General features: G+C 46.2%; 1 protein-coding gene across 5 annotated transcripts in view; it reads left to right on the forward strand.

Moving 5' to 3' along the window:
• Positions 1–25,027, forward strand: part of RAPGEF1 (Rap guanine nucleotide exchange factor 1) — a 259,536-nt gene extending 234,509 nt beyond the window's left edge. For all 5 annotated transcript variants that reach the window (XM_063936770.1, XM_063936771.1, XM_063936772.1 and 2 more), the window contains 9 exons: positions 2,382–2,474; positions 3,237–3,425; positions 11,408–11,492; positions 11,769–11,863; positions 11,990–12,068; positions 19,750–19,851; positions 19,934–20,031; positions 20,118–20,246; positions 24,167–25,027. In XM_063936770.1, the coding sequence (XP_063792840.1) occupies positions 2,382–2,474; positions 3,237–3,425; positions 11,408–11,492; positions 11,769–11,863; positions 11,990–12,068; positions 19,750–19,851; positions 19,934–20,031; positions 20,118–20,246; positions 24,167–24,317 (1,021 nt within the window). In that variant the 3' untranslated portion in view covers positions 24,318–25,027. The remainder of the gene's footprint in view (positions 1–2,381; positions 2,475–3,236; positions 3,426–11,407; positions 11,493–11,768; positions 11,864–11,989; positions 12,069–19,749; positions 19,852–19,933; positions 20,032–20,117; positions 20,247–24,166) is intronic.
• Positions 25,028–25,476: the final 449 nt, after the last annotated feature.

Genomic DNA, 25,476 nt, shown 5'->3' on the forward strand with positions numbered 1-25,476 from the left:
GCCAGCCCGAGAGGCTGGGGAGCAGTCACACAAGGAAAAAATTTCCAGGGAGTGTGATCAAGTCTGGAGACTTTTCTCCACATAAATATAGCTAAGGGTAAATTTATAATGCTCTAAGCTTAGCAAGACCTCTGCTTCAAGGTCAGCCGGTATTGATCCAGTGGGATAAAACATCACGGCAGTCGCCCACGTAAATAGACAGGGCGGCACAAGAAGCAGGAGGGCAGTGGCAAAAACTGCAAGGACTTTTCGCTGGGCGGAAAATCATGTGATAGCACTGTCAGCAGTGCTTCATTCCGGGAATGGAAACTGGGAAGCAGACTTCCTCAGTAGGCACGACCTCCACCCGGCAGAGTGGGAACTTCATGGGGAAGTTTTTCCACATGATTGTAAACCGTTGGGAATTACCAAAGGTGGACATGATGGCGTCCCGTCTGAACAAAAAACGGGACAGGTATTGCGCCAGGTTAAGAGACCCTCAGGCAATAGCTGTGGACGTTCTGGTAACACCGTGGGTGTACCAGTCGGTGTATGTGTTCCATCCTCTGCTTTTCATACCTAAGGTACTGAGAATTATAAGACGTAGAGGAGTAAGAACTATACTCATGGCTCCGGATTGGCCAAGAAGGACTTGGTACCCGGAACTTCAAGAGATGCTCACAGAGGACTTATGGCCTCTGCCGCTAAGAAGGGACTTGTTTCAGCAAGTACCATGTCTGTTCCAAGACTTACCGCAGCTGCGTTTGACGGCATGGCGGTGGAACGCCGGATCCTAAGGGAAAAGGCATTCAGGAAGAGGTCATTCCTACCCTGGTCAAAGCCAGAAAGGAGGTGACCGCACAACATTATCACCACATGTGGCGAAAATATGTTGCGTGGTGTGAGGCCAGGAAGGCCCCACGAAGAAATTTCAACTCGGTCGATTCCTGCATTTCCTGCAAACAGGAGTGTCTATGGGCCTCAAATTGGGGTCCATTAAGGTTCAAATTTCGGCCCTGTCGATTTTTCTTCCAGAAAGAATTGGCTTCAGTTCCTGAAGTCCAGAAGTTTGTCAAGGGAGTATTGCATATACAACCCCCTTTTGTGCCTCCAGTGGCACTGTGGGATCTCAACGTAGTTCTGGGATTCCTCAAAACACATTGGTTTAAAACCAGTCAAATCTGTGGATTTGAAGCATCTCACATGAAAAGTGAACATGCTCTTGGACCTGGCCTGGACCAGGCGAGTGTCAAATTGGTGGTTTTTTTTCTCAAAAAAGCCCATATCTGTTTGTCCATTCGGACAGGGCAGAGCTGCGGACTCGTCCCCAGTTCTCTCCCTAAGGTGGTGTCAGTGTTTCACCTGAACCAGCTTATTGTGGTGTCTTGCGCCTACTAGGGACTTGGAGGACTCCAAGTTGCTAGATGTGGTCAGGGCCCTGAAAATATAGGTTCCAGGACGGCTGGAGTCAGGAAAACTGACTTGCTGTTATCCTGTATGCACCCAACAAACTGGGTGCTCTTGCTTCTAAGCAGACTTTTGCTAGTTGGATGTGTAATACAATTCAGCTTGCACATTCTGTGGCAGGCCTGCCACAGCCAAAATATGTAAATGCCCATTCCACAAGGAAGGTGGGCTCATCTTGGGCGGCTGCCCGAGGGGTCTCGGCTTTACAACTTTGCCGAGCGGCTATTTAGTCAGGGGCAAACACGTTTGTAAAATCCTACAAATTTGATAACCTGGCTAAGGAGGACCTGGAGTTCTCTCATTCGGTGCTGCAGAGTCATCCGCACTCTCCCGCCCGTTTGGGAGCTTTGGTATAATCCCCATGGTCCTTTCAGGAACCCCAGCATCCACTAGGACGATAGAGAAAATAAGAATTTACTTACCGATAATTCTATTTCTCGGAGTCCGTAGTGGATGCTGGGCGCCCATCCCAAGTGCGGATTATCTGCAATACTTGTACATAGTTACAAAAATCGGGTTATTATTGTTGTGAGCCATCTTTCAGAGGCTCCGCTGTTATCATACTGTTTAACTGGGTTCAGATCACAGGTTGTACAGTGTGATTGGTGTGGCTGGTATGAGTCTTACCCGGGATTCATAAATCCTTCCTTATTGTGTACGCTCGTCCGGGCACAGTATCCTAACTGAGGCTTGGAGGAGGGTCATAGGGGGAGGAGCCAGTGCACACCACCTGATCCTAAAGCTTTACTTTTTGTGCCCTGTCTCCTGCGGAGCCGCTGTTCCCCATGGTCCTTTCAGGAACCCCAGCATCCACTACGGACTCCGAGAAATAGAATTATCGGTAAGTAAATTCTTATTATATTTGGCATCTATGGAGAAAAGCATGTCTGAATTAGTCATGGTAACACACACAATTTTCTTTAACCCTTGTCAACATATGAGAGATTCTGTCACTTCCAGGACACGTTCAAGCAGCGTGTGAGCAAAAACACCTTCTTTGTGCTGGTGCGAGTGGTGGATGAGTTATGGTAAGTAAGAGCAGTCACCTATGTAAGTGTGAATTGCGTAGTGCCATGTTTCATACATTTAGATCAGTGTTGCGCTCCTCCGGATGTATAACTTACTATATTTGCGTGCGTTACATCCTTTATCCTGCCCCCATGAGCTATTGTTTCTGTACAGATAGTTGCCCTCTTCTCACATCCTTTGCACGTTGTGATCTGTGATAAAAGTCTAGGCAGGGCATTGCTTATTGCGCGTTTCGCCACTCGGTCATTATTTGTTATCATCATGTCTTTTAATGTACTGCTCTCATTCAACCCACATTCATTTATCACATCCTTTGTGTCTGTACACTGAGGATAGTGTCATTTGTGTATTTAGAAACGGCAAGTGCCAGTATTTAGGGTTTTACAAGATGTATTTAGGTAGTGGATAACATTACCTCCATGGTGGTGGTAGTCATTGCATTCACATGGTGAAAAAACCCAGAGACTTCGTACAAACTAGACAGTTTGTGCCGACTCCAGTACCTAAATAATGAAGCTTAGGCTGTTTACCTACCTCTATCCAAACGGACTATAAATTGTTCCTTTGCAAATGAAACCTGCAATCAGTGGTCCCAAAAGCCATCCTCTGACAGTACATTCTGTATTCATAAATAGCTCCCATTGTTTTCCATTTACCCTTATTGTATACATTAATAGGACCATGTGTGCAGCTCTTACATGTAAGTGTGTTGGACATACTGTACTCATACCGCTTTCTGCCCCTTCCCTCCCTCCCTCCAGCTTGGTGGAACTGACAGACGAAATCCTGAAGCTGCTGATGGAACTAGTGTTCCGGCTGGTGTGTAAAGGAGAGCTCAGCCTGGCCCGCGTGCTGCGCAAGAACATTCTGGAGAAAGTGGATAACAAGAGGATGCAGAGTCACTGCAACTCTGCTATGAGACCACTCGCTGCCAGGGGGGTAGCCGCAAGGTATGGGGGTCTTCCAGCATGACTGTAATCACTATCCTGATGACATGAGGACCAAGCTGACCTATATTTAAAGGGCAATTGAACCAAACGTACAAATTAATTTGTAGGATTATTAATACCCCTTTCACACCGCAGCTTTAACCCGGTAAATTGCCGATTTTTCAGCCTTCCTAAACGGTTCTAGCTGCGGTCTGAAAGGGCCACCTTGAATTTACAGTTTTCAAAATACTGGTATTTTGAAACGGTTAAAAAGCAGGGTCCTACCCGGTTCAGAACCGTTTCACTGTGCAGTGTGAAAGGCTCTGAAACGGTATTTCCAAGCCACAGGAGGTGATAGGCTGTCTCCATGTGTGATGTCACCTGGCAGAAGCAGGAAGCTGGAGGAAAAACACATCAGACACATGAGAGTGGGTTTAGAAGCGTTTTCTTACTGCAAATACAGTATATTATACAATGGCAACTTGGAGTGATGAAGAGGTGAGGGAGCTGTTAAGAATCAGAGGGGATGAGGAAATCTGCAGACAAATAACTGGGACAGTCAAGGATGCACTCGTATATAAAAACATGGTTAAAATGCTTCAAGCTGCTGGGTTCCATCGTACGACTATCCAAATTATTAATAATTAATTAATAATAATGTGTGGGCCAGAAAAGTCCATTTATAATGACAACCACTGTTTTCTATGGGTGAAACGGGTTCAGTGTGAAAGGTACCAAAACGGTTCTGAAATGGTAATATACTGGTTACAACATGCGATGTGAAGGGGGTTTAACTGCTCAGACCCGTTTTGAGAACCGTTTAAAGAACCGTTTCAAAAGCAGGTTTTGCGATGTGAAAGCAGCATTACTTACATATTTTTAAAAGCTTGTGTATAATGACAGGAGTTGCAATGTTGGGCCTGTAACATGACTCCATTGCAGTTATAAAGGCTGCGGGGAGCTACGTCGGAGTTACTGGCAGGAAGCATAAGTCAGAGGTTAAAAAACAAAACTTTACTTTTGTACACAGTTCTGCAAGCACCTGAAAAGTTTGCACCTGCATTTGCATATGTTATTTGTAGCGGTTTTGCACTTGAGGTGTATTTATGCTATTTCTTTTTCATCCACTAGGGGTCACTGGAGTACTCTTGGGATATGGACGGTGTTAGCAAGGACTGGGCACTGAATATTCAAATTTCAGTAACTCTCCTCCCCTCCATACTCCCAGAATACCAGTGTTTTTTCGGTGCTCACATGGACAGGAAGCACAAGTGTGGACCTCCAGAGGGGGACATACATTTTTTACTTTTAAACATTTTTGTTTTTCTTTTTTATACATTACAATCCCTTCCAAGCTTACACAAAAGCTCTGGGTACGGGATTATAGAAGCTGCTGCGTGCAGCTCTTGGCGTGTCGGGCCTCACAAAGGAGCCCCCTCACAGCCACAAGCAGCTCAGCTAACAACAGCTGAGACTGCAGAAAGGACTGGACGGCGCTTGCTGGAAGAAGCCCCGTCAGAGTCCAAGTACATCAGCTACCTTCAGCTGAGAATGCAGAACGGAGCTTGCTGTAGAAGCCCCGTCAGAGCACAGGAACCCAGGTATTTATGACAGGGGCGGTCAGCTCACACTGCCGCCCCGCCGTGTGGGGTTACTGCTATGTGCGTCGCCCGAGCCGCTGCTCCGTCCCCGCCACCGCTGTTATCAGCTCCCCTAGTCCTGGCGCCGCTCAGAGGGACGCGCTGGACGGCCGCTGCAAGCGCCGTTCTCAGCGCTCCCTGCCTGTAATGCAATCAGACCGCGGACAGCGTTCAGTGCTGCCGCGGTCTGTCCCTGTAACGGCCGGAGGCTCCGTCGCTTCGGGGAAGGTAACTGCTCCCTCAGACCGCGGACAGCGTTCACTGCTGCCGCGGTCTGTCTCAATAACGGCCGGCAGCTCAGCACTGCCAGCGCTCCCTGCACACACTAAGGGTAGCAGGGGGGGGGAGGATGCCGGCGCCTCTGATCACTCAGACCGCGGATAGTGCACACTGCTGCCGCGGTCTGTCCCTGTAAAACAGCCCTCTACTAACTAGTGGGCTCATGCTGGGCAGTCAGGAGTTTCCCTGTCCCTATTACTTGTAGCGCAGCTGCAGGGGGGAGAGATTATGCCACAGCAGCAGCAATAGACAGCCTATGCTAAAGAAGGGCTGCATTGTGTTATATATGCATTCGTGTAGCACTTGTTATACCATAGACAATGTTATACCATAGGAAATGTATATAAAATACTGTATGTATGTATATATGGTCATGTAACAAAATATGCTATATGTTCTTTGACTATAAGCACATGGCTGGAGGCCATTTTAATCATACTTTCTGTTTCTTTTCCAGAACGTTCCTGTCCTACAACACTGCTCCACCGGATGGCGCAGGGGTGTTGGTAGGAATTTTTGCATCAGGTTTCTTATGGTCTGGCCACGTGCACTGGACTTTGACAATTTTACTGAGGTGGAATTGGTTTGTCTTTGTCTATTTATTTGTCTGGTTACATAATAAGTCAGTCACCAGCAAAGACGGAAAAGTTGTTTCACTGCAATGTCTGTACCAGTGGGTTCCCGGTGAGGTCTACCACATGCACAGTATATTTTATACTCCCATTTCATCTCCTATTTTGCAAAGATAGTTTTCATTTGCCTTATAAATTCCCAGTTTCTGCTATGTTGCAATCCTGACGATTCTATGCCAGGCCTAACTGCGCAAGATGAATGTGAGAAGGGTGAATAGACCAGCAGTCAGATAGTGTGAGTGCGTCAGACTCTTAAGTTTACAGGGACTGAAGAGGCTCTGACAATTTATAAGGTGGTCTTTACTAAGGCCACAGATCTCCAGCGTGGAATCTCTAAATAAGATGTTAATAGGATCCTGATACACAGGTTTCGAAACCTCGCCGATTTCGGTCTAGTTACCCGTTTCTAAAGTCAGTGACATCTCCATGGGAGCTATGCTAGAGTCGCTGTATACAGCAGCAGGGGTGTTGCTTCGACCGTGTTTGGTTGGCATTTGGGTAACTACGGCGTTGCTTGTCTGGATAACAAGACTCAGGTCCGCCCTACAAAACGTCCACCTTATGCTTCTCGCTGATCAAATCTGCGAAGCTGCTGATTATCTATGTACAGCTTCTACGGACGTCTGCCTAGTCAGTTCTCGCCTTTCAGCGTCACTCGTTGTGGCACGACAAGCGCTCTGGCTGCGTCCTTAGCAGGCGGAGGCAAAGGTCGAGAGAAGAATAGAAGCATTACATTATGCGAAGGTTGTTTGGTCCTGATTTGGACAAAGGTATTTTTCACGGGATACTCTGGACCAGCGTTCGAATCCTTTAGACCTCAGCCCTTTCGAGGCCGTGGTAGACAAACAGCCACGCCTGGTAGGCAAGGTCGAGGACGTGGTTTTCAACAAACCAACGCCTGTCGTCCGGACGCTACGGTCACCGGCAAGCCAGTGGCATGACGTTCTCCCAGCCCATCTCGGTGCTCCAGTTGTGGGAGCACGCCTTCAGACGTTTCATTTGGCATGGTTGCAGATATCCACAGATGGGTGGATCCGCAATTTAGTGTTAAAAGCAGTCTACCGCCTCTGCGTTTTTTCAACACAGGACTGCCTGTGTAGGAAGAGGACGGTTCGGTAAATTGCTATTCACTCTCTGCTGGAGTCGGCAGTTTTGATTCCGGTCCCTGTACACCAACAAGGTTACGGTTATTATTCCAGTCTGTTGTGGTACCAAAGCCGGATGGCTTGGTCAGGCCAATATTGCATACTTACTACAGATTCAAGATGGAATCTCTGCGGACAGTACTTGCAGGTTTAGAGCCACAGGAATTCATGATTGCGCTGGATCTCGAGGATGCGTACTTACACATTCCGATTTGGCCTCCTCTTCAGAGGTTCTTGCGTTTGCAATACGGCAGATCCATTATCAGTTTCAGACTCTACCGTTTGCCCTCTCGTCAGAGCTTAGGGTATTCACCAAAGTGATGTATGTTTTGATGGCTCATCTCATATTCCTGTAAGTGATAATAGTTCCGTACTTAGACGATTTGCTCATCAAAGCTCCGTCTCAACCAAATGCGCCTTCAACATGCGTTGCTAAGGTACAATGTGCTGGTTCAGCACGGTTGGTTTGTCATGTTCAAGAATTCACATCGGATTCCGTCTCAACGACTTCATTTCCTAGGAATGATTCTCGATACGGTAGATCGAGGAATTTGTCTACCAGAACAGAAAGTACAGACTATTCGTCATCTGGTACGATTAGTGCTCAAGCCTCGGTATGTTTGTGCATTCGCCTGTTAGGCACAATAGTGGCGGCTTTCAAAGCGCTTCTGTTCGGAAGATTTCACTCACTTCCTTTTCAACTGCATGTGCTCGCACAGTGGTCGGCCTCGCATCTGCAGTTTCACTAGAGGGTGAGGTTGTCTCCACGGGCCAGAGTTTCTGTACTCTGGTGGCTCCAAGTACACAATCTATCCGCAGGAACTCGGTTAGGCGTCTGGAATTGGATAGTGCTAATCACAGACGCGAGTCTCAGAGGTTGGGGAGCTGTAGTTCAAAATTGTCAGCTCCAGGGTCTCTGGGAGGATCACGACAGATTGCTGTCTATAAATGTCATAGAACTCCGACCAATTTACAATGTGCTATGACAAGTAGTGCACTTGCTTCGGTCTCAGACGGTCCAAGTGCAGTCAGACAACGCAACGGCGGTCGCGTACGTCAATAAACAAAGGGGAAAGAGAAGCCGCATGGCAATGCGGGAAGTAGCTCGAATCCTCAATTGGCCCGAACATCACCATGTGATATTGGCGGTAGTGTTCATTACGAGAATGGACAACTGGGAGGCGGATGATCTCAGCCATCGGGATTTTCATCCAGGAAAATGGGCATTAAATCCAGAAGTGTTTCACATGTTGGTCCAGAGGTGGGGTTACCCTCCAGTGGATCTGATGACATCTCGCCACAATCACCAAAAGCCAGTATGTGTCTAGAACGCGAGATCCAAAGGCAGTGGCAGTGGATGCTCTCACTATTGCTTGGCCGTACAGCCTCGGGTATCTGTTTCCACCGTTTCCGCTGCTCTCTCTGTTGCTTACTCGCAGACGATCCTTGGCCGCTTCCGTTACGTCCGGACCTGTTACGACAGGGTCCATTCCTTTACCCCGATTTAGCGCGGATGCGTTTGAAGGGGTGGCTGTTGAGACCGCCCTCTTAAGAAGAGAGGGCATTCCACTATCGGTTATAACAACCATGTTACGTGCTAGAAATCCAGTTACGACAGCTCATTATTACAGGATTTGGCGTGCCTATATAGGTTGGTGTGAAGTTCGGAAGTTTCCGACATCATCTTTCAAGTTATCCCGTCTTTTGTTATTTCTACAAACGGGGTTAGATGGAGGACTGCGTTTATCTACACTAAAGGTGCAGGTATCTGCTTTGTCAATTTACTTTCAAAGAATATTGGCTCTATTGCCGTCTCACACACCTTTTCTACAAGGTGTTCTCAGAGTACAGCCTCCATTCATTCCACCTACAGCGCCATGGGACTTGAATCTGGTTTTAGATTTTGTACAGCTTCATACTTTGAACCCTTACATCAAGTGGATGTTAAGTTTCTCACTTGGAAAACGATTTTTTCTCCTAGCCTTAGCTTCAGCAAGGCGTGTTTCAGATTTGGGTGCATTGGCATGCAAGCCACTGTTTGTAGTTTTCATGATGACAGAGCGGAGCTTCGTACGAATCCCGCTTTCTGGCAAAAGGTAGTGTCATATGTTCACATCAATCAACCAATAGTAGTTCCTGTGTTAACAGGACAGTCTGGAACTTTGGATGTGGTACGCGCATTACGCGTTTATGTATCCCGAACGTCTACAGTTTGTAAGACGGTTACGTTGTTTGTGCTCTATGATGCTGCCAAAATGGGTTGGCCAGCTTCTAAGCAGACCTTATCCAGATGGATTATACTGACCATACGTCAGGCTTACCTTAATGCTAGGTTACAGCCGCCTACATCAGTAACAGCTCTTTCCACACGTTCTGTGGAAACTTCAGGGGCAGCTGGTCGTGGGGTGTCTACGACGTAGAATTGCCGTGCGGCTACATAGTCATCAGTGCACACGTTTGTGCGCTTTTACAAGTTAATACGTTTGCGACATCAGCATCTAGCTTTGGCCGCCTAGTGTTACAGGTGCCAAACAGCTCTCCCGCCCACGAGGGAAGCTTTGGTACGTCCCAAGAGTACTCCAGTGACCCCTAGTGGATGAAAAAGAAAATAGGATTTTGGTACTTACCAGGTAAATCCTTTTCTTTGAATCCATAGGGGGCACTGGACGCCCACCCAGAGCAGTTTTACCTGGTTGTGGTAAGTTCAGGGGATCTTATGGTAACACATTCTCACCGATTTATCGGTTATGGTGTCAACTGGTTAGTTGTCAGTTACGTTATGTGTCAACTTTATTGTTGTCCGTTATGTTATAATATTATAGGTAATTCTCCATTGTTCATCCTCTCCTGTTCGCCTCAGGAAAAAACACTGGTATTCTGGGAGTATGGAGGGGAGGAGAGTTACTGAAATTTGAATATTCAGTGCCCAGTCCTTGCTAACACTGTCCATATCCCAAGAGTACTCCAGTGCCCCCTATGGATTCAAAGAAAAGGATTTACCTGGTAAGTACCAAAATCCTATTCTTTCTTCCTCGCAGTAGGAAGATAAAGAAGCTGAGCCCTGGATTTAATGTCCTGACCCTCTACCATACAGTCCTCCTGCTCCCCCTCATTTTATTACGTGCCCTGTATAGGATATGGATATAAGGCTTTGGGTCCTAGTTTTTATTAGCTTTATAGTGTCTGGTAATATCTGCATTGAGTGGCCTACTCTGTGCGGCCTCCTAGCACCATCGCCTGGTATGGATAGCCTCAAGTGCCCTTGAAGAAACTCCTACTTCTTTAGACCGTACTCCCACCATGCAAATGCGTCCTCGTACATCTAGCCTCAGTACACCACGCAGTGTAAGATGCCTGGTGTGCGTGAGCTGCCAGGTTCCGTGCAACTCTGCGATCATCGAGCATCTTTTTTTTTTTTTCCCGAAAAATTGATCTTCGTCATAACACAATGCAACTAGTACGTACCAGGGACTGTGCTGATGAATGTGATATATTACACTTGGATATTGTGTATGACTGAGACTGTATATGGAGCAGAACAGAACTTGTATTGGAAAAAAGCTGCGGCTGCTATATTGTAGCACTTCGTGTACAGATGCAGAGACTCCGTTACTCACAGATATACCAAATTAATCAGCATAATCTCCTGATGAATCCTAGTCGCATTGCATTGTGACTAACACATTTTCCGCAAAAGACGCCTGATGCTAACGGTCTCGGCATGACTGCAGCACTGGAATATTAGGACACATATATATATATATATATATATATATATATATATATATATACTGTATACACACACACCACTAGCCATTGGCTATAGTTACAGCTCCATTTCAATACAGCCCACCTAATTAAACTGCTCCTGAATGGGCATGAACTGCGGCTACTGAAGCCTGGCAAAACCTCAAGCCATAAAGAGGCTCAAAGATGTTTCATGAATATCTCCACTTACTGATCAAACAGTCAGAAGAAAAAAGAATTTTGGTAACTGCTCAATCCAATTAGTAATGTCATCCATGAGCCTGAAAGGGGGGGTTATTCTAGACGAGAAGCAAAAAACAGGTATCCCCGAGCACACGGGATGACATCAGCAACAAGGTTTAAAAACTACATGGTGGCAGCCAATTCAGAGATCTCTGTTGCATATACTGTATATCAAATAGTCAATAAAGATGTTTATTTTCAACTGAGCATCTGACCTTCTGCATCCCTGGCCTAACATGCACAAAACGTTGACTCACTCTCGAGTCTAGCTGTTCACTAGATGTTTCAGGGAATTAAAGTATACATTCCTGTTGCAGGCCAGGAACTCTCCATGACTTTCATAGCCATGAAATTGCCGAACAACTTACTCTCCTGGATGCAGAACTTTTCTACAAGATTGAGGTGAGGATGCCGGATAGGAGGGTGTGAAGTTATTAATTTCCAGGCTGCAGCTGCTTCAACTCTGTTGTATTAAACTGAACCCGTCGCCTGCAGACTGTGGAGGCAGTCCATTTGATGATCAATATGATCTAGTGATATTACTGAGGTATGAGGTGTGTCTGCCTCAGAAATGACACTGGCTGGTTTGTAGTGAATTAACGGGCTGCATTCTCCTAGCTGCCTCCACTGTAAAAGCCTGGCCTCTTGTATTAATATTCTTCCCATTTCCCAACCCAGATCCCCGAGGTTTTGCTGTGGGCAAAAGAGCAAAACGAGGAGAAGAGCCCAAATCTGACACAGTTCACAGAGCACTTTAACAACATGTCCTACTGGTGAGAGAGGGGGCATAGCTGGGGGGTTAGCTGGGGAAAGCCTGTGGAGAGGACGCTACCTTGTATTCACAATGACAAATCTAGCCCAGATATTTTATATTAACTCTGAAACCTGTCCTACGACAGGGTCCGATCTATCATCATGCTTCAGGAGAAGGCACAGGACCGGGAGAGGTTGCTGCTTAAATTCATCAAAATTATGAAGGTGAGCAATGGACTGGGTGTCCATAAGTATATAATGACCCACTTGCTGAATCTAGAACAAGAACTGTCCTGTCTTAAGTTGTGTTCTGCTATTAACGCGAATTGTTATTTATTAACCGTTTCTTAAATAGCGTAGCATATTCTGTTGTGCTTTACAACTGGAAACAGAGGTATTAGAACAAAACTGGGTAATTACAGAAAGTCATAGAGGTAGGAAGGCCCTGCTCACAAGCTTATATTCTATAGGGAAATAGGCATTTATACACAAGGATAGGTGCTATCTATTGCATACTGGTCCTGCCAGATTAAAAAGGTTCTTGGTGGGCTGTATGATAAAGTCGCACAGCAATGTTGGACAGGGGTCAGGAGGATGTGAGAAAGAGAAAAAATGTGAGGATATGTGTGGACTGTACAGAGAGGATGTACTTAGGTAGGAAAGCTTATGAAGGTTGTGTGAGGAGGTGGGTTTTTAGGGAACGCTTTAATGTTTGGAGAGGGCATTCCACAGAGTGGGTGCAGCCTGAAGCAAGTAATGAGTGTGGAGGAGAGATGTAGATCTTGAGCGGAGAGGTCAAGTTGGGAGATATTTTGAGATAAGCGAAGAGATGTATGTTGGTGTAGTATAAGTTATTAGCCTTGTGTGTAAGTAAAAGTATTTTATATTGAATATGGTAGAAAACAGGTAACTAGTGGAGGGACTGATGGATCAGCAGACGATGAACGTTTAGCGAGGAAGATTAGCCTCGCAGCTGCATTCAGAATGGATTGTAGTGGTGAGACTCTGTTTTTGAGAAGACCAGCAAGGAGACTATTGCAATAATCAATGCGGGAGTCAATGAGAGCATGGATTAGCATTTTTGCAGTGTCTTGTGTAAGATATGGTCGTATTTTGGATATGTTTTTTAGATGTATCTAACATGATTTTGAGACAGAGTCAAGAATGACACACAGGCAGTGAGCTTGTGGGGTAGTGTTGATTGACTAGTTAATAAAAGTGATAGAGATATCAGGTTGGTAACTACTGTTGGCCGGTGGAAATATAATTAATTCTGTTTTGGAAATATTAAGTTTGAGGTGGCGAGATGACACCCAAGATGAAACTGCAGAAAGGCATTCCGTGAGGCAGACCAATATAGATGGTGACAAATCTGGGGAGGATAAGTAGATTTGAGTATCATCCACGTACAGATGATACTGAAATTCAAACTGATTAGTTTGCCAAGAGATGTGGTATAGATTAAGAAAAGCAAATGGCCTAAGACTGAGCCTTGCGGTACTCCATCTGATAGAGGTAGTGAAGAGGAGGTGGATTTGAGAGACCTAACACTGAAAGAGCGATTAGATAGGATGAGAACCAAGAAAGGGCTGTTCCCTGGAGTCCTGGGGATTGTAGTGTTTGTATGAGAATAGAGTGGTCAATAGTGTCAAAAGTAGAAGAAAGACCTTGCAGAATAAGAAGTGAGTAATGGCCTTTAGACTTGACCAGATCATTGTTGGGAATGAAAGCCTGACTGAAGTGGGTCCAGGAAGTTGTGTGAGTTGTGTAAGGCGAGTGTAAGCAAGTCTCTCTCAAGTAGCTTGGAGGTGCATGGGAGCTGAGATATGGGACAGTAGTTTGAGAGAGGGTCACCGTTTTTGTTTTCTCTAACGTCCTAGTGGATGCTGGGGACTCCGTAAGGACCATGGGGAATAGACGGGCTCCGCAGGAGACAGGGCACTTTAAGAAAGAATTTGGATTCTGGTGTGCTCTGGCTCCTCCCTCTATGTCCCGTCTCCAGACCTCAGTTTGAATCTGTGCCCGGACGAGCTGGGTGTTGTTTAGTGAGCTCTCCTGAGCTTGCTATAAGAAAGTATTTTGTTAGGTTTTTTATTTTCAGGGAGATCTGCTGGCAACAGACTCCCTGCATTGTGGGACTGAGGGGAGAGAAGCAGCCCTACTCTCTGAAGCTAGGTCCTGCTTCTTAGGCTACTGGACACCATTAGCTCCAGAGGGATCGTACACAGGATCTCACCCTTTGTCGTCCGATCCCGGAGCCGCGCCGCCGTCCCCCTCGCAGAGCCGGAAGACAGAAGCCGGCTGAAAGAAGCAAGAAGACTTCAAAATCGGCGGCAGAAGACTCCAGTCTTCAAACTGAGGTAGCGCGCAGCACTGCAGCTGTGCGCCATTGCTCCCACACTACACCCACATACTCCGGTCACTGTAGGGTGCAGGGCGCAGGGGGGGGGCGCCCTGGGCAGCAATTAGGACCTCTTGGCAAAAGTTGGGCATATATACAGTTGGGCACTGTATATATGCATGAGCCCCCGCCATTATATTGTACAGAAACGCGGGACAGAAGCCCGCCGCTGAGGGGGCGGGGCTTCTTCCTCAGCACTCACCAGCGCCATTTTTTCTCCACAGCTCCGCTGAGAGGAAGCTCCCCATGCTCTCCCCTGCAGATTCACGGTAGAAGAGGGTAAAAAGGGAGGGGGGGCACATAAATTAGGCACAAAAACATAGTCCTCCCCGGCGTCCACTAAATCCACCGCATGACGCTGGGGCTCCACAGGCGGAGCTAGGCCCGGTGGGGGCGCGTCTCTGAAATTTCAGCCACAAGTGGGTTCACTCCCAGGTGGATCCCTGGGCAATAGAGATTGTGTCTCAGGGATACAGGCTGGAATTCGAGGAGATGCCCCCTCACCGATACCTCAAATCGGCCCTGCCAGCTTCCCCCTTAGAGAGAGAAATAGTGTTAGCTGCAATTCACAAATTGTATCTTCAGTAGGTGGTGGTCAAGGTTCCCCTCCTTCAACAAGGAAAGGGTTATTATTCGACCATGTTTGTGGTACCGAAACCGGACAGTTCGGTCAGACCCATATTGAATTTAAAATCCCCGAACATATACCTGAAAAGGTTCAAGTTCAAGATGGAATCGCTCAGAGCGGTCATCGCAAGCCTGGAAGGGGGATTTTTTGGTGTCTCTGGACATAAAGGATGCATACCTTCATGTCCCCATTTATCCACCTCATCAGGCGTACCTCAGATTTGTGGTACAGGATTGTCATTACCAATTCCAGACGTTGCCGTTTGGTCTCTCCACGGCACCAAGAACATTTACTAAGGTAATGGCGGAAATGATGGTGCTCCTGCGAAAGCAAGGGGTCACAATTATCCCATACTTGGACGATCTCCTCATAAAGGCGAGGTCCAGAGAGCAGTTGCTGATCAGCGTAGCACGCTCTTGGGAAGTGTTACAACAGCACAGCTGGATTCTAAATATTCCAAAGTCGCAGTTGATTCCTACGACTCGTCTGCCCTTCCTGGGCATGATTCTGGACACAGACCAGAAGAGGGTTTATCTCCCGATGGAGAAGGCTCAAGAGCTCATGACACTGGTCAGAGACCTATTAAAACCAAGACAGGTGTCGGTGCATCACTGCACGCGAGTCCTGGGAAAGATGGTGGCATCATACGAGGCCATTCCCTTCGGCAGGTTCCATGCGAGGACCTTTCAATGGGATCTGTTGGACAAGTGGTCCGGATCACATCTTCAGATGCATCGGCTGATCACCCTATCCCCCAGGGCCAGGGTGTCTCTCCTGTGGTGGCTGCAGAGTGCTCACCTTCTCGAGGGCCGCAGATTCGGCATTCAGGACTGGGTCCTGGTGACCACGGATGCAAGCCTCCGAGGGTGGGGGGCAGTCACACAGGGAAGAAATTTCCAAGGTCTGTAGTCAAGTCAGGAGACTTGCCTTCACATCAATATCCTGGAACTAAGGGCCATATACAACGCCCTACGTCAAGCGGAGACCCTGCTTCGCGACCAATCAGTTTTGATTCAGTCAGACACCGCAGTGGCTCATGTAAACCGCCAAGGCGGTACAAGGAGCAGGGTGGCGATGGCGGAAGCCACCAGAATTCTTCGCTGGGCGGAGAATCACGTAAGCGCACTGTCAGCAGTGTTCATTCCGTAAGTGGGCAACTGGGAAGCAGACTTCCTCAGCAGGCAATACCTCCACCCGGGAGAGTGGGGACTTCATCAAGAAGTCTTTGCGCAGATTGCAAGTCGGTGGGAGCTGCCACAGGTGGACATGATGGCATCCCGCCTCAACAAAAAGCTACAGAGGTATTGCGCCAGGTCAAGAGACCCTTAGGCGATAGCTCTAGACGCACTAGTGACACCGTGGGTGTTCCAGTCGGTTTATGTATTTCCTCCTCTTCCTCTCATACCCAAGGTGCTGAGAATCATAAGAAAAAGAGGAGTGAGAACAATACTCATTGTTCCGGATTGGCCAAGAAGGACTTGGTATCCAGATCTGCAAGAAATGCTCAGAGGACCCATGGCCTCTGCCTCTAAGACAGGACGTGTTGCAATAGGGGCCCTGTCTGTTCCAAGACTTACCGTGGCTGCGTTTGATGGCATGGCGGTTGAACGCCGGATCCTAGCAGAAAAAGGCATTCCGGATGAGGTTATTCCTACGCTGATAAAGGCTGGGAAGGACGTGACGGCTAAACATTATCACCGTATATGGCGAAAATATGTTGCTTGGTGTGAGGCCAGGAATGCCCCCACGGAGGAATTCCAGCTGGGCCGTTTCCTTCACTTCCTACAGGCGGGAGTGACTTTGGGCCTAAAATTGGGTTCCATTAAGGTCCAGATTTCGGCCCTGTCTATTTTTTTTCAAAAAGAACTGGCTTCTCTGCCTGAAGTTCAGACGTTTGTAAAGGGAGTGCTGCATATTCAGCCCCCTTTTGTGCCTCCAGTGGCACCTTGGGATCTTAACGTGGTGTTGGGTTTCCTGAAGTCACACTGGTTTGAGCCACTTAAAACCGTGGAGTTAAAATTTCTCACGTGGAAGGTGGTCATGCTATTAGCCTTGGCTTCAGCTAGGCGTGTGTCAGAATTAGCGGCTTTGTCACATAAAAGCCCCTATCTGGTTTTCCATATGGACAGGGCAGAATTGCGGACCCGTCCACAATTTCTGCCAAAAGTGGTGTCATCTTTTCATATGAACCAACCTATTGTGGTGCCTGTGGCTACTCGTGACTTGGAGGATTCCAAGTTACTAGATGTGGTCAGGGCTTTGAAGGTTTATGTAGCCAGAACGGCTAGAGTCAGGAAAACTGAGTCGCTGTTTATCCTGTATGCATCCAACAGGCTGGGTGCTCCTGCTTCAAAGCAATTTATTGCTCGCTGGATCTGTAACACGATTCAGCAAGCTCATTCTGCGGCTGGATTGCCGCTGCCAAAATCTGTAAAAGCCACTCCACAAGGAAGGTGGGCTCTTCTTGGGCGGCTGCCCGAGGGGTCTCAGCATTACAGCTTTGCCGAGTAGCTACTTGGTTAGGTTCGAACACTTTTGCAAAGTTCTACAAGTTTGATACCCTGGCTGAGGAGGACCTTGTGTTTGCTCATTCGGTGCTGCAGAGTCATCCGCACTCTCCCGCCCGTTTGGGAGCTTTTGGTATAATCCCCATGGTCCTTACAGAGTCCCCAGCATCCACTAGGACGTTAGAGAAAATAAGATTTTACTTACCGGTAAATCTATTTCTCGTAGTGCGTAGTGGATGCTGGGTGCCCGTCCCAAGTGCGGACTTCTTCTGCAATACTTGTATATAGTTATTGCTTAAATAAGGGTTATGTTATGGTTGCATCAGGGTTGATCTGATGCTCCGTTGTTGTTCATACTGTTAACTGGGTAAGTTTATCACAAGTTATACGGTGTGACTGGTATGAGTCTTGCCCTGGATTCCAAAATCCTTTCCTTGTACGGTCAGCCCTTCCGGGCACAGTTTCTCTAACTGAGGTCTGGAGGAGGGACATAGAGGGAGGAGCCAGAGCACACCAGAATCCAAATTCTTTCTTAAAGTGCCCTGTCTCCTGCAGAGCCCGTCTATTCCCCATGGTCCTTACGGAGTCCCCAGCATCCACTACGGACTACGAGAAAAAGATTTACCGGTAAGTAAAATCTTATTTTTTTCAGAATGGGAGTAATCATCTCATGCTTGAACAGTAAGATTACAGACTTAAGGCCTAATTCAGACCTGATTGCTAGCAAGCGATCTTTGCACTGCTGCGATCAGATATACACTACCCCTGTAGGTGGTGACTATTAGCTGTGCAAGTGTGTGAACGCATGTGCAGCAGAGCTGTACAAACAGATTTTGTGCTGTCTCTGCGCACCCCAGGACTTAGTTGCTGCGATCACATCAGCCTGTCCGGGACCGGAATTGACGTCAGGAACCCTCCCTGCAAACGCATGGACACGCCTGCGTTTTTCCAACCACTCCCTGAAAATGGTCAGTTGACACCCACAAACCCCTTCTTACTGTCAATCTCCTTGCGATTGCCCGTGCAAACAGATCCATCGCACAAACCCATCGCTGAGCGGTGATCCGGTTTGTACCTGTGCGACGCACCGGTGCATGCGCAGTTTGGACCTGAAAATGCACAGCAATGATAAGGTCTGAATTACCCCCTTAGTTAAGGTTGGGATGAGCACAGGAGACAGAGTTTAATGATTTGTAGGATGATGAGAAGAGTAATGATACTTCATCTTCAGTTTTGTGATCAAATGAAGAGAATGTGGCAGAGGGTTTAGTTAGGGATTTTGTCCTTGAAGTAGAAAGCAAGATCTTGTGCATTGATAGTTGCTGCTAGAGACCGGATCAGTCTACCAACAGCTGTCTGTACTCAAGCAGACTGCACTTACTACCAATACCGGGCTTGGAAAATAATACACACTTATGACAATATGAAACAAATTCATATAATTTTAAATAAACTTGTAAATCTATATAGAAAAAGTTTCTAGAAATGAGATCACTGTATGGACCTATAACTAAGTCTGTGAGCACTTGGAGGTGTCTGTAGCCTTGGTGAAGAGTCTAGAGCCTTGAGGGTACTGTAGATCAGATGGGCAAATTGGTTTTATGTGCATCTGTATGAGCCCTTTATAAATGAGGTGAGCTGACTTGTCTTGGTGCAGATACCAGAGGGGGTAATGGACAAATCACTGAGCAGCCACAAACTGTGCTGGCAATGTGGAAGCACCCGGTGACTCGCCAACTTATCCCAACCTGCCAAACGTTACTGTTGTGCAGCAACATAGGGGAGAAAAGCCGCTCTGTCAGACGTACATGAATAACCTGCTTCTGCCCCTTAGCAGTGATTTCATACATTAGTGTGTCTTGGGTAACACAGGCCTAACAGTCTGGGTTTTAAAGATATCCATACTTAAGCACAGGTGACTTAATTAGTACCTCAGTCAGCTTGATTTCACCATGTGTACTCAAACCTGGATGTCCTTAAACCCTGGACTGTTACGGAGTCTTGACGACCGAGTTTTAGGCATTACAGGCTAAATAACTATGTATCCCTCTCCAGGGAGATTCTCCAAACCTATAGCTTTTCCATTGCAGATTAGCACAATGGTAGCTGGAAACCTGTATCCAAATTGACTGACAGACTGAGAAGGAATGGCTTACAGAGAGGGAACAATAAGCATGCGTGTCACCGCTTCTGTTTGCATTGGTGTTATACTGGTGAGGTCACACAGGATGCAGGAGTGACAATGTTGGGCCGCTGTGCTAAGGAGAGTCCCCATTTCTTACCAACATAAGTGAACACTAGATCTGTTGCCTTTGTGGTTTCTGTGCTTTTGAGGCTCACGGCCCGGTCTCCATCTTTTCTTCTCCTTAGCACCTGAGAAAACTGAACAATTTTAATTCCTACCTTGCCATCCTCTCTGCCCTGGATTCCGCCCCCATCCGTCGGCTGGAGTGGCAGAAGCAGACATCAGAGGTGAGGTCATGAGTAATTGCTGCTTACAAGGAAGTGGCAGTGTCTTGCGGTCTAGTAATACGGTTTATGTGACATTCCTCAGGGGCTTGCTGAATACTGCACTCTGATTGACAGCTCGTCGTCTTTCCGGGCCTACCGTGCAGCGCTCTCTGAAGTTGAGCCGCCGTGTATACCATACTTGTAAGAGTTCCTTTTCAATATTGTTTAGCCATATAGTAGGTGACCTGTTTGGTTAACCTTGTCTCATTCCTCTCCTCCCCACCCAGGGGTCTAATCTTACAAGACCTTACGTTTGTGCACCTGGGAAATCCAGACCACATTGATGGGAAAGTGAACTTCTCTAAACGGTGGCAACAGTTCAATATCCTGGACAGCATGAGACGTTTCCAGCAAGCGTAAGTGACCAGTAATGCCTGCTGTCTCTTCCTGTGACTGTATATGTATTACTTAACTTTCCTATTACCTGCTAACATGACCTGAGCACCTGGTGCATGTTGCAGCCAGTGTCACTCTTCCTAACGGGTAAAGACCATAAGAGGTTACAGGCACAGGTGGTTTCTCAGTGCTGAGATTATTTTATAGTATGGGCAGAATTGGATAATAGAAACATAGAATTTGACGGCAGATAAGAACCACTTGGCCCATCTAGTCTGCCCCTTTTTTATTTTATCCTTTAGGCAATCTCAACCCTTTTTTAACCTTGATTCTTTGTAAGGATATTCATATGCCTGTCCCAAGCATGTTTAAATTGCCCTACAGTCTTAGCCTCTACCACCTCTGATGGGAGGCTATTCCACTTATCCACTACCCTTTCTGTGAAGTAATTTTTCCTTAAATTTCCCCTGAACCTCCCCCCCTCCAGTCTCAATGTATGCCCTCGAGTTCTAATACTTCTTTTCCTTTGAAGAATGTTTCCCTCCTGAACTTTGTTAAGACCCTTTATATATTTGAAAGTTTCTATCATGTCTCCCCTTTCCCTTCTCTCCTCCAAACTATACATGTTAAGATCTTTTAGCCTTTCCGGGTAAGTTTTGTGATGTAGGCCATGCACCATTTTAGTTGCCCTTCTTTGTACACTCTCTAATGTATTTATATCCTTCTGGAGATAGGGTCTCCAGAACTGGACACAGTATTCCAGATGGGGCCTTACCAATGACCTATACAGTGGCATTATCACTTCTTTTTTCCTGCTACTGATTCCTCTCCCAATGCAACCAAGCATCTGACTTGCCTTTCTCATTGCTTTGTTGCATTGCTTTCCTGCCTTCAAGTCACTTGAAATAGTGACTCCTAAATCTCTTTCCTCCTCAGTAGTTTCCATTATAGTACCCTTGATACTATACTTAGCCTTTGGGTTTTTGAGACCCAAGTGCATGATTTTGCATTTTTTAGCATTAAACTGTAGTTGCCACGTTCTTGACCATTTCTCAAGCCTACCTAGGTCATCAATCATTTGTTTGACCCCTCCCGGTGTGATAATGTAGCCACTAATCCCAAAACTGACCCCTGCTACACCTGAGTTACCCCACAGATCATACTACTGGCCAAATCCCTCTCCACTAAGGTTTCAGCATCCAATCCCAGCAGTCTCCACGCATAGATGCACCTCTACAGTGGCCGTGCCAGTCAGTCATTCACATTTTCTCCCTTCAGTGTCCTCACTCATCCCTGCATCTCCCCACCTTTTAAGGTTCATCCATGCCCTGCCTCTGCCACCCTCTTAGAGATTATTAGGGAAAGAGCCACTTTAGGCCCACAAGCATGAGCCATGAGCATAGAGGCCCGCTAGGTACACTTTTCCAGCTACTGTAAATCTCCGATCTGACATACTGAGGGTTAAGTATTGTCTTTTCATTCCCCATGTTTATCCCTATGCTGTGTTTAGCAAATCCGTGCCATTAGGAGTATTCAGATACATTCAGGTTCATAAATATTGGGACAACGACACAATTCTCATATTTTGGGCTCTATACACCACCACAATGGATTTGAAATGAAACAAACAAGATGTGCTTTAACTGCAGACTTTCCGCTTTAATTTGAGGGTATTTACATCCAAATCAGGTGAACGGTGTAGGAATTACAGGTTGAGTATCCCTTATCCAAAATGCTTGGGATCAGAGGTATTTTGGATATCAGATTTTTCCGTATTTTGGAATAATTGCGTACCATAATGAGATATCATGGTGATGGGACCTAAATCTAAGCACAGAATGCATTTATGTTACATATACACCTTATACACACAGCCTGAAGGTCATTTTAGCCAATATTTTTTGTAACTTTGTACATTAAACAAAGTGTGTCTACATTCACACAATTCATTTAGGTTTCATATACACCTTATACACACAGCCTGAAGGTCATTTAATACAATATTTTTAATAACTTTGTGTATTAAACAAAGTTTGTGTACACTGAGCCATCAAAAAACAAAGTTTTCACTATCTCAATCTCAGTCAAAAAAGTCAGTATTTCGGAATATTCCGTATTTCGGAATATTTGGATAAGGGATACTCAACCTGTACAATGGTTTCTATATGTGCCTCCCACTTTTTAAAGGACCAAAAGTAATGGGACAAACTAAACAATCATAAATCAAACTTTCACTTTTTAATACTTTGTTGCAAATCCTTTGCAGTCAATTACAGCCTGAAGTCTGGAACGCATTGACATCACCAGACGCTGGGTTTCATCCCTGGTGATGCTCTGCCAGACCTCTACTGCAAATGTCTTCAGTTCCTGCTTGTTCTTGGGGCATTTTCCCTTCAGTTTTGTCTTCATCAAGTGAAATGCATGCTCAATCGAATTCAGGTCAGGTGATTGACTTGGCCATTGCATAACATTCCACTTATGTGCCTTAAAAAAACCCTTTGGTTGCTTTTGCAGTATGCTTCGGGTCATTGTCCATCTGCACTGTGAAGCGCCGTCCAATGAGTTCTGAAGCATTTGACTGAATATGAGCAGATAATAATGCCCAAAACACTTCAGAATTCATCCTGCTGCTTTTGTCAGCAGTCACATTATCAATAAATACAAGGGAACCAGTTCCATTGGCAGCCATACATGCCCACGCCATGACACTACCACCACCATGCTTCACTGATTAGGTGGTATGTTTTGGATCATGAGCAGTTCCTTTCCTTCTCCATACTCTTCTCTTCCCATCACTCTGGTACAAGTTGATCTTTGTCTCATATGTACATAGGATGTTGTTCCAGAACTGTAAAGGATTTTTTAGATGTTGTTTGGCAAACTCTAATCTGGTCTTCCCGTTTTTGTGGCTCACCAATGGTTTACATCTTGTGGTGAACCCTCTATATTCACTCTTGTGAAGTCTTCTCTTGATTGTTGACTTTGACACATATACACCTACCTCCTGGAGAGTGTTCTTGATCTGGGCACCTGTTGTGAAGGGTTTTTTTTTCACCAGGTAAATAAGTCATCCACCACAATTGTTTTCCGTGGTCTTCCGGGTCTTTTGGTGTTGCTGAGCTCTCCAGTGCATTCTTTCTTTTTAAGAATGTTCCAAACAGTTGATTTGGCCACACCTAATGTTTTTGCTATCTGTCTGATAGGTTTGTTTTGATTTTTCAGCCTAATGATTGCTTGCTTCACTGATAGTGGCAGGTCTTTGGATCTCATATTTAGTCGACAGCAACAGATTCCACATGCAAATGTCACACCTGGAATCTACTCCAGACCTTTTACCTGCTTAATTGATGATGAAATAACGAGGGAATAACCCATTCCTGACCATGAAATAGCTTTTGAGTCGATTGTCCCATTACTTTTGGTCCCTTAAAAAGTGGGAGGCACATATAGAAACCGTTGTAATTCCTACACCGTTCACCTGATTTGGATGTAAATACCCTCAAATTAAAGCTGAAAGTCTGCAGTTAAAGCACATCTTGTTTGTTTCATTTCAAATCCATTGTGGTGGTGTATAGAGCCCAAAATATGAGAATTGTGTCGTTGTCCCAATATTTATGGACCGGACTGTATAACTGGCAACCTGTGAAACCTCATAGAGCACGGGGACAGACCATATTGCCTTTGTGCAATACCCCTGCTAATTAAATATCTGTGCCTGCCTGTCTGTCTGTGTGTCTGTTGAACCGGTTCTGGCCAGTGGGCATGCTTGCCATTCGGGGCTGTGTAGGATAGAACCTACTCACAGGAAATGTGCAGGTAACTGCATACAGTGACAACACAAAAACATTCTGCCTGTATGAAGTCACTGACTTACACTGTGACCTGTGTAACGCCCATGTTTCTTCAATATAATGTGTGTATTGCGGTCTCTCCCCTGCAGTCATTATGAAATTCGCCGGAATGACGACATCATCTCTTTCTTCAATGACTTCAGTGATCACCTGGCCGAGGAGGCGTTATGGGAACTGTCCTTGAAAATCAAACCTCGGAATATCACCCGGAGGAAAACAGAAAGAGATGAGAAAACATAAATTGGGGGAATGACTGCCAAGTGGACATTGAAGAAGAGATCTCCCTGACTGAGGGGGGAAATCAAGGGGTAGATGGAGATATTCATCGTGTTTACTAGTTGTCGCTGCCCCCTCCCAAAGAGTTGGGTTACCCCGCCCACTGTCGTCTTGTGTCTTACGTTGTTATTTTACGGTCTCCTGGACTGTTGCGATCACACACCGTTCCGTGCCATGTCTCTGTACAGACCTGTATCCTATTTCCCACAAAATCGGAAAGTCGGACATATTGGATTTTGTGCTGTGGTTTAGGCGACTAGGGCAGACCTTCCCCATTCATGAACCGAGGACTAACTGGTGTCAACAAGCTGGTAAAGACTGTATGCTGAGCCCAGATCCTTAAAGTTATCGTTTAGGGTTGTTGTTTTTTTTTTCCCCCCATAACCCACAGGTTTGTTTTTTACTTTGGTTCTGTTTCTCCTCCACCCCCAGCAGAGGGCAGCGCACAGCTCCTGTAAATATCCACATTCTGTTTCGGAGGGAGGCAGAAGTAATGTTATATGTATTATTATATATATTATTTTTTTCTTTTATGCTGTTGCATGATAAGTATACAGAGACTGATTGTGTAATGTATATAGAGGAGAAATGACATGCCAGATCCTGAATCTGTGCAAGTGGCATACCATGGGAGCAGTGTCTCACAACAGGTCAAATAAATGTTTTAAACAGTTCTGTGCAGTCCTGCCTGGCTTCTGCAGGAAGAAAACGGTTCCTCTGTGGCGATACATGTGACCTGTGCGCTCTGCAACCAAACATTTTCCTACCTCTGCCTTAGACAGAAGTGGGTCACATGAGGACCTCTGGGTGAGAAGTTGTTTCATTCTCTGGTCCCAGTGACTGAGCTGGGACAGTGGATTCCTACCATCAGGTTAGTCTGTGGATAGTGATGTCACACGCTCACATTGTCTCACCAGCTTGATCAGGAAAACATGATGGTTTGTTCATTGCACACAGCCCATTAGGGGCATGTATTGCTTCTCCAGCAGGTCTCATTACCTGGCCGGCTCACTGCACCCTACTCCATCAGCCAGCTTTCCCTGGCGGGGATTTAATTATAGTTTTGCCAAATATTGGTTTGTTTTATATACTGCTGCCTTATTCATTGCATTAGGGCAGTGTC

The sequence above is a fragment of the Pseudophryne corroboree genome, chromosome 8 (genome assembly GCF_028390025.1).
Source record: "Pseudophryne corroboree isolate aPseCor3 chromosome 8, aPseCor3.hap2, whole genome shotgun sequence".
Classification (NCBI taxonomy): Eukaryota; Metazoa; Chordata; class Amphibia; order Anura; family Myobatrachidae; genus Pseudophryne; species Pseudophryne corroboree.